Genomic DNA, 16,682 nt, shown 5'->3' on the forward strand with positions numbered 1-16,682 from the left:
GCCCCGCCGCCCGCAGGGACACGTAGGCACAGCGCCGCGCTCCCGCCGCCGCCCCGGGCCCGGCCGCCGCTTGGTCGCCCCTCACAGCGGTTCCGCCGGCGAGGAGAGGGTTCCTCGCCAGGGCAGCGCCGGGCACACTGCTCCTCCAGCGCTCCCGCTGCCTGGGGAATGATGAAGTTAAGGGTTTCTGTCGTTACACGGGCCGAAGGGGATTGAATGGCTGAGGGTGGTGAGGTCTGGGAGGCGAGAGAGACGGTAGTGAACAAGAGGGCTCTTCTAATCCCATCAGTATTTGCACTGATCCCCTTTTTTGTTTTGTGTTTTTTTTTTTTTTTTTTCCCCTTGCCGGCCAAGTCGTATTCCTGTGGGCTGCTCACTCCCCAGCAGCTGCTGTAGAAAACATACGAGAGAAATCACAAAAATGGTTGACAGATTCTCCTTTGCACAAGTTACAGTGACTGCGCTGGCTTGGGAACCAGGCTGAAAGGGGAACTCAAGAGAATTAGAAATCTCCAGTACCTGTTCTTACACACTGGCCACGCTGCAATTTGTATTAATGAAAAACATTATAAAAGGGCTTTTTCAAAATAAAATAGTTGTCTATCAGCTTGTACTTTCTGGGGGGCATCCTCCTAAAAAGTAGGTTGAGATAGTATGGAGTCTGCCATGGATATGTTGAGTCTTTTAAACAGCAGCACACTGATCAGTCTGTTATTTTGGAACAGGTGAAGGGTGAGGAAGAAGAGGAGAACACCTTGGAAGTGAGAGAGACTAAAGTTAAGGGCAAAAGGTGAGTGTCATCCTCTAAGGTCAGTACCTGGAGTTGTCCATGGGGCTTCCACCACCGCCCTCACGGTAGAGCAGAAATACCACCCCAGTCCCACATACCTAGAGATCCTAGAATCTTTTGTTCCTGAAAAGATCCGCTCTGGCTGCATCCTGGGGTGCTACAGAGGCAGGGAGCACAGTTCACACAAGCAGCCAAACACAATTCTGCAGCTCAGGAGGCCCCGATAGAAGTCATTCCCCTTCCTCGCACGCTCTTTCCTTGGAAGATAGCACATGTGGGTTTAGATCTCTGCACTGACCCCAACACATACCTGCTTCTCACAGCCACCCACAGCTGCTGGTAAGAGGAGAGCCCTGTAAGGGAGAGGATCTCTCTCTCAGATGCAACTCAGCTACCTACAAGTGGGCTCAGCTGTGCTTAGTCTCTGTACTCAGTGCCCTTAAGGGACATCTGGTAAGAGATGCATTACAGCTGTGGTCATCCTCTTACCCATTGCTCCCTTTTGAGGGTGATTGGCAGTGGTGATTACAGAGAGATTGTAAGTGCTCTTTGGCTGTGTCCCCAGAGGACCGCTGATGTCGGTGATGTGGGGAGTACCACAGTGCACAGGATACTGTGACCCAGCATGGGCTGTTGCCTGCTGCAGGGAGAGAGGATGCGGCCTTTTGCGTGGGACTCTGCGCTGCCAAGTTTGGGATATTGCGCATACGCTGCAAGACTGGGCAGGCGGGTGCGTTCTGAGCCATGAGAGCTGAGAAATAAAGGGTGCTTGTAAAGGGCATCCACAACCTAGGAAGGATTGAGGGGGCTGGTGTGTGTTGTGGAGTTAAGTTGCCAAGGTAGACCGTGGTTTCTGACATATTTGGAGGCCTCGTGATCCTGCTCTTGGGTCACCAGGCGTGACTTGAAGTCCATTCATTTCTGTCATCACATCAGTCCATCTGGTGCATCCTTACTGGTTTGGTGAAATCTCTTATCCTTTCTCTAGAACCTCAGTCCAAAATCATGCTCGTTTTCAGCCCGATTCTTAGTTTCGGATCCTGTGGGCAAAAAGCTGAGAATGAAAAGGCTTTGTGGGAACAGGTGCTTAAGATGTTTGTGATTTGTGTTCTGCACATTTGCACATGCTTCCTCTGATTCGGATCATTCTTGTCATCTGGAGAAGAATGGAAAATCCCTGCTGAAGCATGCTTTATAAATTCAGAACTAGGGAGGGGACTGTGTCGCCATTCCTCTTCCAAAATGGGAGCCAGGTGTTTTTGTGAAGCAAACACTATAATTACGCCTGGACACAGTTCACCTTGTGCTGCCTCATGTCCTGCTTCCCCAGTCCAGAATAAGCACACCCGTTGGGACAAGACATAGGTACACCTTGGGGGACCAAATAAAATATTTGCCCTGATCATACATAATATATGTGATATATGTGCTCTCATCCACAGGGGGATATTGCAGGGGTTGGAGCTGATTGTTCTTTTGTGGGAGATCTCACATGACTTACCTGTTCTTCTCCCTTCCAGTGGAAAATTCTTCTCTGTGAAGCTGCCATCTCCTTTGGCACCAGGAGCCAAGGTCCGTGTATCTGTTGAAATGGTTTTCACGCATGTCCTGCAGCCCTACCCCACCCACATCACCCAAAGCGAGAAACAGTTTGTGGTCTTCGAAGGAAATCATTATTTTTACTCGCCATACTTCACCAAGACCCAAACGACCCGGGTGAAACTGGCCTCTAGGAATGTGGAGAGTTACACCAAGCTGGGCAACCCTTCCCGCACTGAAGACACGATTGAATATGGCCCCTTCAAGGACATTCCTCCATACAGCCAGGTAAGTGTCTGTGCAAAGAGGTTGTGGCTTTGCAGAGAGCGTCTTGCACACATGGCACCTACATCTCAGAGGCTGGAGAGTGGGAAGCAGAAGCTTTTGTGTAAGAATCGCAGGTCAAGCCTGAGTTAGCCCACGTGCAGTTTAGGATCACGTGCTCCAACAAGGTGCTCCTAGTGCAGCCATGATTGCTGACCGTTGCTTGGTGTCCACAGAGCAAACCAAGCCAGTTCATGCATGGTTCTGGCAGGGGTGTATTCGTAATGGGGAAGGCTGCATCTCTAGCCCCCCTCACCATTAAAATTCAGCCAGACATGCAGGGTGTGACCTGTGAGTACACACCAGGTACCCAGTGTTCTGTGTGAACCGGACTGGGGTGGCTCAAACCTTCCTGTGCAGTCAGCTCGTCTTCTCTGCAGTCTGTCAAGGAGGTTTCTCTGTGGGACATGGAGACAGATAATTGTGAGGGGAGGTTGGTCCTTACTTCAGGTCTAACAGTTTATCTTTTTTCCTTGTTAGGACACTCTGAAGGTGCACTATGAAAATAACAGTCCATTCCTGACCATCACCAGTATGACCCGAGTCATTGAGGTGTCTCACTGGGGGAACATTGCAGTTGAAGAGACGGTTGATTTAAAGCACACAGGAGCAGTGCTGAAAGGGCCTTTCTCCAGATACGACTACCAGAGGCAGCCAGACAGTGGGATCTCTTCTGTCAAGTCTTTTAAGGTTGACATTTTGCATAATTATTTTTTTTTTTTTACTGTGGCTTCCACCATTCTTACATCCCCAGAGAGGAGAAAAAAATACAGTAGTCCTTTTCATTTGCCTTTTCTTTGGTAACCATACCCAAGTAATAAGGGAATATTAAAGCTCTGATCTATTTTCAGAGAAGGCTCATGCTAGAAAGGAATAGCTTTTGGAGGTAGAATTAGGAGGTTATATGCTTTATTGCATCTCTTGGCAAAACAAACTGCATATACCAAGACATGTAGTATTTCTCCACACTCCCATCGCTCCAGTCTCAAGGACCCTCTAAAGCCCTTAATCCTTATGCTGACAGCTCTCCTTTCCGTTTTCCACTGTCCAAGGGCCATTCATTTTGCCCCCACCCTCTTATTTTCAGAGTTGCTTTCTCTGTCATGTCCTCATCATGTTGAGCAATATTAATTGAAAACTCACCCATTCATTCCTTGTTCACAAAGCACTCAACGAGAGGTAAAGCTGTGGCTCTGCTAGCCAGATGTGAAAAGTGTTATGTGTTTTCATCTGAACCAAAACCTTTCTTGCTGCTTGAAGCCTCCAAGATTGATTGTTGTAATTCTCTAAGGTGGTGCAGCCAAACAGAAATCTCATTTTCCTGAGCGTAAAGCCAGCAAGCTCAGTGAGCTAGGGCAGTGGGCTGGAGTGGAAAGGGAATTGCTGTCCTGGTGGGCATGATGAGATCTCTTGCTGTCTGGGATATTTGAAACTAGGCTGGAGAAATCACATTTCATTTAGAGGCCAAGTGATTTTAGTGCTGGCAGCCACTTCTGTGGCTGATTGCTTAAAATAGCACAATTTTACCACTCGGTGCGACTGAATGGCCATTTTGTCATCTCTCACATGGGAGCGCAGTTTCTTGATGCTTAACAGCCATTTTTGATTTTGCCAATTTCACTGGAAGTAACTCCTAGCCGATGCACTGACTGTTGCTTCTGTCCATACAGACCATTCTCCCAGCTGCTGCTCAGGATGTCTATTACCGAGATGAAATCGGAAACATCTCCACCAGCCACCTCCTTGTCCTGGATGACTCCGTGGAGATGGAGATCCGTCCCCGCTTCCCACTTTTTGGGGGATGGAAAACCCATTACATCATTGGCTATAACCTGCCAAGCTACGAATACCTCTACAATCTTGGTGAGTGGCACAGGGGAGGGGAAAGAGAAACCTTGTCTGTGTTTAAAGGTGGTTGCTATATGGTAAAAAATTCAAAGCTGTGATGCACTGCACCTTAGCAACAACAGTTGCTAGCTATTATTTCTAGAATATGCAAATCCACTTTCTTTTTCTGTGCTTCCTTCAGGTTTTTGTAGATGTCTGGTTAAAATATACTTAAGTGAGCTAGTGCCCCCTGCTGCACAATGTATCCATCCAAATTCTGCTCTTGCTTCTCTTAGGAGCTGAGCTTCAAGGTTGCCCCTTGTTCTTTGAGTTGTAACCACCCTCTGGTCTGCACTCTCTTAGGTGATCAGTATGCCCTGAAAATGAGGTTTGTTGACCACGTGTTTGATGAGCAAGTTACAGACTCTCTGACTGTCAAGATCGTCCTGCCAGAAGGTGCCAAGTAAGTGTCATTACTCCTGGCTTGTTACTGCAGACAATACTGTGTTGGTGGCAATTCTCCAGCCTGCTCTGGCGGCCTGAGGACAGTGAAACAAAACCATGACTGTGCATGTGGAGGAGACCTTGGAACACAGCTTTGCTTCCTCTTAGAGTGTCGTTTAAACTGAATAATTGGCCTTGTGCTAGAGGCCACAGCTGGCCAGCTGAGTCCTAGGTTACATCATCTCAGACAGTGTAGAGTCATATGGGACTCTTTGGCTTTATCTACAGGAATATCCATGTGGACAGCCCCTATGAAATCAATCGTGCTTCAGATGAACTTCATTACACTTATTTGGACACTTTTGGACGTCCAGTTATTGTGGCACACAAGAACAACCTGGTGGAGCAGCACATCCAAGACATTGTGGTGAGTGTGGCATCTGTCTTTGTGTGGTTTGCCTGAGCAGTTGCGCCTCCTTTGAATTCAGTGGCACGGTCAAAACACTCATATTGGGTTCCAGAAATAAATACCTGCTGGACTGTCTGGCCAGTTCTGCTGCTACCTGAGGAGACTTCTCTCCCGTAGTAATATGGGTCATTGCTTAGTGTTTCAAACTTCTCTCCTAGGTTCATTACACCTTCAACAAAATCTTGATGCTGCAGGAGCCTCTGTTGGTGGTTGGAGCTTTTTACATCTTGTTCTTCACTGTGATCGTCTACGTGAGGCTGGATTTCTCCATCACTAAGGTGCTGTATGATGAAGCGCCCTGTGGGAGTGGCTTACTGAACTGGTGATTGGAGACTTCTAGTATCAGTAATTCTCACTGAATTTTCCCAACGATTGGATGCCTTGCTAGATGCATAAATAGAGCCCTGTTTTTATGCTGTCTGAGCATAGATACTCCTGCAGGGTTTGAACAGGTGTGCCAAGACTAACCTCAATTTTGCCTTCTGGATGAAAAAGAATCTATCCCGGAGAAGCAGGGATGTCTGCAATTCTCCTTCTGCAACATTTTCACTTACTTTTTGTTAAGCTATGTGTTGGGGTAGGCTCAGTGCTGAAAGGTTCTTGCCCTAGCCAGTGCTTGCATCGTTCACCTAATTACTGTCAGTTGACTTAATTGCAAAGGGAGCAGTTTCTGTAACAGTCCTGTGGCAGATTGCAAGCATGGCTTGATGCAGATCAAGATCAGATACAACTGCTTTGATCTTCCCTTCTGTCCTTTTGCAGGATCCAGCTGCTGAAGCTAGGATGAAGGTTGCCTGCATCACAGAGCAAGTGCTTACTCTGGTGAACAAGAGACTTGGGCTGTACCGTCACTTTGATGAAGCAGTGAATAAATACAAGCAGTCACGGGACATCTCCACCCTGAACAGCGGCAAAAAGTCTTTGGAGACAGAGCACAAGGCCCTGACAAATGAAATAGCCTCTCTGCAGTCTAAACTGAAGACAGAAGGCTCTGACTTATGTGATAAAGTAAGAAATTCTAATACTTTTTTTTTTAAGCTTTCTACTCTTGGCTCTATGAAGTATTCTAGGTGAGTTTTAATTTGGGGGTTAGTTTCTGCAGCCTGTTGTTTTTTGGGGTTTTTTTTCTCCTCTAAAAATGGCTTCATCCCTGCCAGGGGGTGTGAAGATGCGTTTGTTCTTTTTGTAGTAATCTTGATTATGCATTCCTGTAAGTGCTGCTGGTAAACAGCTGCTTGTGCTGTTTCTTAAGCAGCCTTTGAACCAGCTGCATGAGCGCAGATTAATGCTTTTGTAATGCAATCCTGATGCTTCTCATTGAGCTCATGGCAGCGACACTTAGGCAAAAATGGAAACTGTCAACACACGTTATCTGTTCTGACTTTAATAGTGACACCAACCAAACCAAAATCTTCTCCCTCACCTCTCTTTTTTTTTTTTTCTCTTGCACATGTGAATTTGGTGCTGACAGAATTTTGGTAACATGATGCTCCTCAAGGGGTATTTCCCTGTACCATGTTGAAAGCCATGGCACAGTGAGCACACGCCCACTATCCTTTCCTTCCTCCACTGTATTTCAACACTTACCTGGAACAGCCACTTAACCCCAAGTGATGGATACCTTAGTCTCTAAGGTCCATTCAGCCAGCAGCCACCTTGCTTAATCTCTTATTAACTCAAAAGAGTAGCTCTGTCACTGCAGACCTGCTTCTCACACACCGTTAACATTAGCTGTAGGGACACAGCTTCCAGTTGTCGTAGTTGTGATTTAGCTTGACACTTAAAAATCTGTCATTAAACACTCTTTAACAGTCATTGCACCTGTCTCCTGCTAGTATGGCTCCTGGGTCCTCGGAGTCCCTTTATCGGCACTGCTTAATTAATGCATTCATGAGATATTCCTCATAATGTGATGCCAGAGAGAGGTGATTGCTCAGAAGGCAACGTTCAGGGATTGGAGATGTTTCCACTTAGCACTGACTTCATCGTTTGCTCCAGCTTTACCATCTCTCTTATTCCAGCTTCACTCAGGATGGGTTTTTGTCTCCTTTAATATTCCCTTTGTTTCTCACCCTATAAGGTAAGTGAGATTCAGAAGCTCGATGGCCAAGTCAAGGAGCTCGTTCTGAAGTCCTCAGTTGAAGCCGAGCGGCTGGTAGCTGGCAAGCTCAAGAAGGACACGTACATCGAGAATGAGAAGATGCATTCCAACAAGCGCCAGGACCTGGTCACCAAAATTGACAACATCCTCGACGCACTGTAACTCTGGTTTAGTGACCGGGTAGAGGGGAGAGGTATGAAGGGAGATGAGAAGCCTGGGAGTGGATACACTTTGAGCCAAAACTCCTTCCCAGCAAAATTAGGGGAAAAGTTGATGTGAAATGTCTGAAAGTACATTTTGGTTTTAGATTTTTCTATAGAGCCTGTCTGCTCAGCGACATGTGCTGTGCAAGGGACCACGACATCATGCTGTTTGGCTGGGCAACAGGGTTTCTTTACCAGAGGTGAGATTCAGCCGGGTTATAAAACAGTCTCCCGCTTTCAGTTTTCCCTGTATGGATGTGCCCTGACTAAATGCGCACAAACAGCCAGTCTGAGCACAGACACGCTCGTGGCAAATCTGAATGTTGCATCTCCAGAAAGAATAAAAGACGCCTTTGTTCTACTTTGAAATAAAACCGCCACTGCCTCGCCTTTACCTGTTGTGCCGGGGTCAGGGAATGCGGAGGGGCTGGGTGGCCCTGTCCTGCCCATGGTCAGGCAGTGCAGTTCCCCGGGGAGCAGAGTTCAGCCCTGACCACTCCTGTCAGCTGTGTGCCTTGAAGACAGAGCTCTGCCACCCCAAAAGGCCCTCCTCTGGCCAGGGGTGAAAGCCAGGCCCTTGTTCCCTAGGGATGTGCATGCACCTACGCTCTTACTGGGAGAAAAAACACAACACAGCCCCTCCTGCTAGCCTCTCGCTGCGTGCCACGTGCTTTCCATCATGTGATGCCAGTCCCTGTGTCCCTTGCGCTGCCCCAACAGCCCTTGCCCACACCTGGATACCCAGGGGTGTGCATGCAATTTCAGTCTCATAAGATCAATTATTTTTTTTTCCCCCTGTGCCTCTCCGCGTCAGTGCACTGCCGAACACCCCAGAACTGGCCGCAGGGATGGCACTATATGTCTTCCATACTGCACTTGCAGTAACAACACCTAAACTTAGTTGTTGACCAAAGTGGTTTGAGATCCTAACTCAGAAAGAGCCAGAGAACAGCAGAATGGGCTGTGTGTCTCTCTGCCCTCTTTCTTGCTGATGTCCTGCCCTGAGCTGTGGGTAGAGGCAGCTGCCTGGGAGTGGCTGTTTCTGCAGGGCAGGGGTGGTTAAGGGGTGCGCAGCCCTCTGCGTTGGGCATCTGCAGCACACTCAGCAGAAGGACTGGAGGCTGCTTACAAACTGGGCGAGAACAGAGCGACCTGGGCCACCCTTAAGGGTGCTAGTGCCAAAAGTGGCTGTGCCGGGGAGGGGAGATGTGCCGCGGTACCTGCCCTGGCTGGCACCGTGTGAGGCTTGGGGCAAACATAGTGCCCGTGGCCCAGTGCTGCTTGCAAGCCCTGTGCCTGGACACGTGCAAGCAGCTGGACATTCTCCAGCCCTTTGCCAAGCCACCTGCGCTGCCTGTCCCTCCGTCCCAGGCCCACGTAGTCGAGGTCTCTGTCACAGACACACTGTTCTCTGTCCCTTACTAGCCCCTCATGGATAAAACTCCTCTTCCTGGGATGCTTTTCTCTCTTTACAGAGGATGCAGTTGGTAGGAAACCCCTTTGCCCCGGCTCACACAGCTTCCAAAGTGGGTTTGTTAGTCAGGAGTGTTTTGCTGCAGGCCTGAGCCCGGGCGTTCACCACGTTGTCTGCAAGGTGCCAGCTCCGTCCTGTGCCCACAAACCTCACCCTGCAGCGGGGTGGGCAAGCCTAGGTGCCCTGCCTCTGCTCCCTGCGCAGCTGCTGTTGGGAGCCCTGAAACTGGGAGTCCTGCCTGACCTGGGTGGGGATAACCAACAGCTAAAATCAAATAGATTATCCTTAACTAATTGGGCCAAAACACACGCAAAGTACTCAGGGAGGTACCGGGGCATCCAAAGCCAGACAGGGGCTGTCCATTGCACCCGTGGCAATGCCGGCTGGTCCAGGGGAGGAAAAGAGGGATCAAACCGATGATCCCGGAGACAACATTAACTTTCCATTCCCCCTGGCAGAGAAAAGGCAGTGCCATTCTTCCTTCCCTGTGTACTGCTTCTGCCTGGCTTGGCACTGAGGGTACAGTGGAGCTTGTTGTGCCCATTACGGAGCCCTGTGGGGTTGATGGTGTGTCTCCGCATCTTTCCCTCCCTATCCCAAGGGCTCTGCCTGATCAGCGCCACAGCTCAACCCTCGTGGCTGCTGGGCAGCTTCAGATCCTGCCTGTTAATGGAAACCACGGCTGCAGGGGCAGCAGCTATAAATAGGCAGGATGAATGCAGGCAGCCCCAGCAAAAAAGGCCTCCGGGTCCCCAAGGAGAGCTGCCCCAATTCCAGAGGCCAAAAATAAAACAGCTGCCGCAAAGAGAGATGCTTTGCTCCTCTCCACGCAGCTCCCTTCTGCCACCCTCCCCAGCTGGATGCAGCCTCCCACGCTGTGCGCCCTCAGCGCTGCTCCTTTGGGGCCAGCTCACACACACGGAAAGCGCAATCTGGGGCAAGTGGCCCAAGGATGTCCCCTCTCTGGGCCTTAGTGTAGGTCCTTGGGGTGGGCAAGAGACCCCCGGGGAGGCAGGCAGGCTCTGGCTCCTACATGCTGTTCAACTGGTTTATGAAATAGGATGGAGACACACCTGCTGTGCCATTCCCCAGGGTGAGTTTCATCCCCCAGGGTGGTCCCCCAACCTTTGTACCCGCTCCCCTGTGCCAACAGCCCCCAGAACCGTCAGAGAGCCACAGCAAGGGGGCACCCCGCATCCCAAAGCACAGCCTCCCCACGAAAGGGGCAGCCTGTGACAACAGCCCGCAGCAGCACACACATCAGGGAACACACAACAACAAACACGCAGCAGCAGAGAGACCTAGAAACCAGAGCAATTTCTGGATTCCTGCAAATTTACTCCTGAAAATAAACTAGAAAAGGAGAAGGAAAAACCACAGCACCTACTAGGAACTCAGGGTTTGCAGGAGCCAGAGAAGAGCCAGGGCAACAGCACCTGATGGCAGTAAATGGGTTAATTAGGGCTGCAGCCATTTCTCTCTGCTGAATTTAAAGGAGGCAGCCTCCAATCTATGGGGAGGAATGGTTTTGGGTGAGAAGGGCAGTCAGCTGTTTGTTTCCTTCCATCCTCCCCTTCAGCTCTGAGGGCTTGAGGGGATCTGACTTCGAAATCTCTCTTGTGGCTGAGTTTTGCAAACCATCAATGCATCCTCAGACCCTGGTGACAAGCAGAGAAGCAGCCCATTGCCAGATGTGTGTCCCAAGGTGCCTGCTGAGGACAGGCTTCCTAGGAAGGAGCTGCTGCAGAGCAGCCTGAGAGAGTCCCCATCAGCAGAGATCTCAGTCTCTCCTCCATGCGGCTCAGGCTCTGCTTGCTTTGCTCCTGTAGCTGCTGCATCCTTCAGCCAGTGTGACCATGCTGGTCTCTCCCACCAGGGCCAGTCCAGCAGGTCAGTGACCAGGGTTGCCCTTGCTGGCACCATTTCTGGTTGGCTCCAGGATCTGCCTGAGCTTCAGCTGCTGCTTTCCAAGGATATCCCTTATTCCTTCCAGGCTTGGCAGATCATCAAGTGTGAGGAACCAGAGCCAGCAGGTTCCCAAAGCATCACAGCCAAGATTGGGCAGAAATGTAGGCACTGCCACCGGGGAATCCAAGCATGAGGGCTTCTCTTCCCTTCAGCTATGCTGGTGGCCGTCTGACCTGAGACCTGTGGGCAGGGGGAATCCCCAGCTGATGGAGACGATAACCTCCATCCTCCTGCTGCCTCCGAAAACAGCCAGGCCTTCAAGAGAGGGCTGAGAGCTGCAAAAGGACTGGGCTTTGTCTCTGCTGCTCTGCCCAGAAGCTTTTTTGGGCTAGGAAGTTCACTTGTGATCTTGTTCAGAAAAAATAGCCTGTTGGAGGCTGTGAGGAGTTGGGAGGCATGTGCCAGGGTAATTGCAGAGCAGCAGAAGGAAAAGGAAGGCTCGGATAAAGGAGCACTTGAGACCCTCCAGCAGATTAACATCTCATGGGTAATTAAAGCTGAGCCCTGCTGGGACTCTGTGATTAGTTTTGCTCCTGTGCAGAGTTTGGAACCAAAAGGTTGGAAGGGCTGAAATTTGCCTCCACAGCAAAGGGAAGAACGAAGAGAGAAGAAAAAAAAAAAAAGGGAACAAAGAAGAAGAAAAAAAAAAAAAGGGAACAAAGAAGAAGAAAAAAAAAAAAAGGGAACAAAGAAGAAGAAAAAAAAAAAAAGGGAACAAAGAAGAAGAAAAAAAAAAAAAAAGGGTACATAGAAGAAGGAAAAGGAAACCACACAAATGCAAGATTTGCTGGCAAAAGCGAGCAGCCATGATTTCAGGTCCCCAGCTCAGCACAGCCACCTGCCTCGCATGGGGTAGCACACAGCTCCCCCCTGCCTCCCTGCTGCTCCTCCCCGCACCCTGCAGGCCCCCTTCTCACCACGGCGCTACACACCCAAACTTCTCCTGGGTGTCCCGGGCAGCCGGTGAACAACTTCTCCCTCTTTGACTTCTCACTGACAGTCCTACAAGGGAAACTACAGCACTGAAGACCGTCCCAGCAGATCCAACCCATCCTCCAGTGGATGCTCGAACTCAGGGGCTGCGAAGAAAATCGGGTTTTATAGTCAGGGGTAGTGTAACTCCCACCCACACCCTCCGGCCCTAGCCAGCCCCCCATCCATCCTCCGTGGGTGGGGATAGCCCAGTACTATTTCTGTGCCTGTCTCCCCTCCCCATGCTGACACCTCCTCTCTGCTCCACAGGGACCAACCATCTTTTTTTATTTTTTATTTTTTTCATCGGACCAAATTAAGCCATCACCAGCTTAACTCGGAGCAAATCCTGCAGGTCTGCGGTCAGCTCCGGGAGTTGCCACGTCTCCATACGCCCCGAGGAAGCACATCCAAAAGCACACCTGGTTTAGCAACGCCTCTTCCAGCCGACCTGACCCCACCATTCACCGGGAGGCAGAGCCGGAGCACATGGCGAGCGCCACGCCAGCAGCTGTGCTTTCATGCTACCCGCTGAGTTACAGCCTCGGGCAGCGCACACCCGCATGCACACACCGCACCAGCGCAGGGGGGTTTGGCGAACTCCCAGGTTAAACAGCATCCGTGGTCTGTCACCCTTCATCTGTCCACGGACCATCCCTGGCAGCGGAGCACAGCACATTGGGTACCCCAGCCCCATGCAGACCTGGCAGCCACCCCCTGCATGGCTGCGCAGATGGACAGACAGACTTCCTCACATGCTCTTTCATCATTTCCCTCCTGCCATCCCCAGCGGGGCTGCCCGGCTCCCAGTCCGCCCGGTCCGGTGGCTGCTCAGCAACTTCTGGTGGCTGTGGACCAGTGGTCCAGGGGGCACCTGGCTGGTTTGGGGTCACCCCAGGCTGCTGACTGGCTGAGGGGTGCTGGGGCATCTCATACCCCATCTTGTAGCTCCTGCTTCTTCGCCAGCACAGCATGGGCTGTGTCCCAGTGGAGGACCATGTCCCACTGGGTGGCAGCACCTGGAGGACTACATCCTAGCAGGCTGCAGTGCCAGGAGGGACAGGAGAAGATCCCCATGGCGCCAGTGGGGCCCATGGGGCCCATGGTACCACCACGGCACCTCACTGCCTCCACCACCACTAGAGGCCGACACCACCCGGCGAGGCCACACCACCATGGTAGCCCCCCCAGCCTGCCCCGGCCCTGGCCCACCGCTGGCCCTGCCGCTTGGGGGACCCATTGCTGCGCTGGTGCGCGGGCCAACCCCGGCTGAGGATGGCGGCGAGCATCTTTCTTTCTTTCTTTTTTTTTTTTTTTTTGGTTCAAATTTATTATTTTTTCTTTCCCCCCCTCTCGCTCCTCCTCGTCCAATTTGTCTTCGAGGCTGACATGAGAGAAAACCCCAAATGACAGCGCCTGCCCGGCACAGTTTTACCACAGTATCCTGAAAAAGGCATCTGGCGAGCTGATAGTGCAGGGGGGCTCCGGGCGGGAGCCCCTGCCGGAAGCGGAGGACTGGCGGCGGTTGAAGGGCCGATGCTTCAGCTCGGGCAGCAAACAGGAAACGTCCCCTGGGCCCGGGGAGCTCCTCCAGGGCCACCCCAGTGTCTTGAGGCACAGCTGAGGTGGTCCATCCTGCTAGGACCATGGTGGGCCCGCCAGGACCCCTGTCCTCCTCCTTGCCCAGCCCCACCGCCATCTTGTGCTGAGCTATATGTTGTGCCTTTGAGCTGCCTCCTCCTCCTGAGGGCAGTGGCCGTGCACACCATGGCTGGAGAAGCTCTGCCAGGACCATGCGGGCCTTGCCTGCAGTAGCAGGTGAGACCTGGATTTGATGGCTTTGGCTCAGGGGACGTCCCCCATAGGTGCCACCTGTGTGGTGCCTAGCCTGAAGCCACTGCTGCACCAGGGGCTCCACGGGCAGTGGGGAGCATCGTCCTCCCATAGGCACATGAGGGCTGCACATGGCAATGGCCCACGTGGCACAGCTGTGAGATGCAGAGCATTGCTTGGCCAGCAGGGATGCAGCTGTATCAACCCTACAGCCGCAGGCTGGAGAAAGCTGACCTGAGTGAAGAGCAACCCAAGAGCATCCCACGCCTCTGAGTTTGGCATGGCATGGGGCACTCAAAAGAGAGAACACACCTCCTGACACCTCCAAGAGCACAGAGGTAGGCAGCAGAGAAGTGGTGAGCTCACGGCAAAAGCAGGAGCCACACCACATATCATCTTGGGTCCCTCCTCACCGAGAAAAGATGTTGGCCTGGTCACGGGGCTCTGCCAGATGCCTCCATGTAATCATTCCTCTGATCACCCAGCCTCACCACATCCATCTGCTGGGGGAACACAACTTGGTCCTCTCTCCCCATTCTTCCCAGTTCCCGACTGTATGAGGATACTGGGCGGCTGAGCAAGGCTCTGCCCTGGAGCTCATCATTAGGACGAGTCTTTGCTCTCAGCCACGTACACAAGCAAAAAGGCCCTGGGCACTTGTTGCCCTCTGACTCTTGAACTGGTCCAAACTGGGATGGTCCAAGTCTTGCCAGGATTGGACTGAAGACCAGAGAATCTGACTTACCAAATATCCTCCTACGGTGAAATTTTCGTGCTCATCTCCCCCAGAGCAGTGTCACAGTGGCAACGGTTCACAGCAGGGATGGGGAAGGTGATACTCACCACCTCTTTGGTGAACCTGCCCTGCAAAGAGAAAAAGGGACTGGTGAAGGAAATAGCAATGAGGAGCGCAGGGCCAGCCCTGAGGGGATGCTGCTCCTAAAAGCCAGGCTGGTCTCCTCAGCCAGAGCCAGCTGCTCAGGGTGAGGATCACAGGCAACTTGCCACCATAATTCCCGGATGGATTTTCCTCCAAGGGTCATTTTCCAGCAGGCGCCTGGTTCACCTGGCTCCCCCAGGGACTGTGCAACAGAAGCACAGCCCTCCTCACCCCGCTGTGGAAGGGGACTCATCCCTGTCCCCCTACCTCTGTTCCTTGCATGACATTAAGGACTAGGACAAACCTATGGCCAGCCACTGGGAACACACCTCTGCTCTCCGCTCTGCGCTGCTGCTGAGGAGGGGTCCCAGGCAACCAAGATCACACTTTCCCGCTGCTCGGGGAACTGTTGTTTGTGCCAACATGCTTTTATTGCAACCTTTGGTACCAGGGCAGATCGTATAAGCTGGAGGAATTCAATGGGGGCTGAGGAGGAGGATTTAGAGGAGGTGTTGCTGCAAGGGCAAATCCGCATGGTGTGGGTTAGCAGCAGTTAGCAGGGACAAGGCGTGAGCTCAGGCATGGAGGATCAAGTGAGTACCAGCACTGGGGCAGGTGAATTGCTTAGGTGCTAAAGATAAAAAGTGTAATAAAACTAGATCATCAGAGTCAGCATCCTTACAGAGCTCAGTGTCCTGGAGAAATCGGTCCCTGATTCCAGGGGCTGCTCTTTGGGATATATAGAACTTGGCTTGTTTGAAAAGGAACTGGTGGGACAGAGCTGCAGGGACTGAAGGACTTGGCATTGTCCAGAAAAATGAAAGAGTGACCCTCACCCCTGAGCGAGGCTGCGGATCTCCAGCAGGCAGGTGGATGCAAAAACCTCTTTGCTTGATCCCAGCCGGCAGCCTGAGAGCACCCGGGAGAAGGGAGCAGCATCGCCTCCACAGGGGGCGAGTGCAGAGCACAAGCAGCAGCCAGTTCACCCCGCAGGAGCGGGGGACACAGGAGGAGGAGGACATCCATCCCATGGGCAGAGAAGCCAGGCTTGCACCCTGCTTGCCCTCCCTCCTCACCCCGTCCCTGCTGGTTCCTGCGCCCGCAGTGCCCCCTGCCTTCGCTGGCACAGGCCATGCGGTGTCCCAGGCCAGCTCTGCCTGCAAAAGTTGGTGTGACCTCGGCTTTGGGGCATCCCTGTGCTCGAGGAGCAGAGCAGGCAGGAGCTTTTTCTACCTTTGGGACACCGGGCCCCCATGCCACAGGTCGCCTCCACAGAGCAGCTTTAGGAACAGGCAACAAAGCTGCCGGAGGACAGCACCAAAATTTGTCATCCTTACTCTTTTCTAATGACTTGCAAGTGGACTTTGATTTTCATCACCTACATTCAAGCATACCCAGTCCTCCAACAACTATGGTGAGGGAACGAGCACAGCTGGGACAGACGGGCACTGCACACACTTGCCTCTCAGCTCCCAGCTGCTGCAAAACTTACTGCTCACAGGGGATGATTTTCTCACCCATCACTGCTGTTTGTGCCTGGGACCGTCTGCTCCCACACCGGCACTGGCCACCTCCAACCTCACAAACAGGAGCAACCATCGCCTTCGCAGGAGCTCAGCCGGCCCATCCATCGGCTCCCCCTGCAGACCTGCCAGGAGGGGAGAAGGGAACCAAACCAGAAAGGGGCTGAGGTCGAAAATGCCTTTCCCTGACTCTTCACCCAGCCCAGGGGAGGGGAAAGTCTTTAGTTCCCCTTCTTCTTACGGCAGAAAAGAAGGACCTGCAGCTGCTCGGGGGATGCCGCACACAGAACGACCCTCTGTATCCCCCCCCAGACCGCAGCGCAGCATTTCACCGC

General features: G+C 52.1%; 1 protein-coding gene across 1 annotated transcript in view; it reads left to right on the forward strand.

Annotated features, from left to right (window-relative positions):
* The window catches only part of RPN1 (ribophorin I), a 26,811-nt gene extending 18,740 nt beyond the window's left edge, over positions 1–8,071 (forward strand). The window contains exons 3-11 of the mRNA XM_009890409.1: positions 726–790; positions 2,311–2,617; positions 3,134–3,343; positions 4,324–4,516; positions 4,844–4,943; positions 5,213–5,351; positions 5,552–5,671; positions 6,156–6,401; positions 7,474–8,071. Of these exons, the coding sequence (XP_009888711.1) occupies positions 726–790; positions 2,311–2,617; positions 3,134–3,343; positions 4,324–4,516; positions 4,844–4,943; positions 5,213–5,351; positions 5,552–5,671; positions 6,156–6,401; positions 7,474–7,656 (1,563 nt within the window). The 3' untranslated portion in view covers positions 7,657–8,071. The remainder of the gene's footprint in view (positions 1–725; positions 791–2,310; positions 2,618–3,133; positions 3,344–4,323; positions 4,517–4,843; positions 4,944–5,212; positions 5,352–5,551; positions 5,672–6,155; positions 6,402–7,473) is intronic.
* The last annotated feature ends 8,611 nt before the right edge of the window (positions 8,072–16,682 follow it).

The sequence above is a fragment of the Charadrius vociferus genome, unplaced genomic scaffold (genome assembly GCF_000708025.1).
Source record: "Charadrius vociferus isolate BGI_N301 unplaced genomic scaffold, ASM70802v2 scaffold818, whole genome shotgun sequence".
Classification (NCBI taxonomy): Eukaryota; Metazoa; Chordata; class Aves; order Charadriiformes; family Charadriidae; genus Charadrius; species Charadrius vociferus.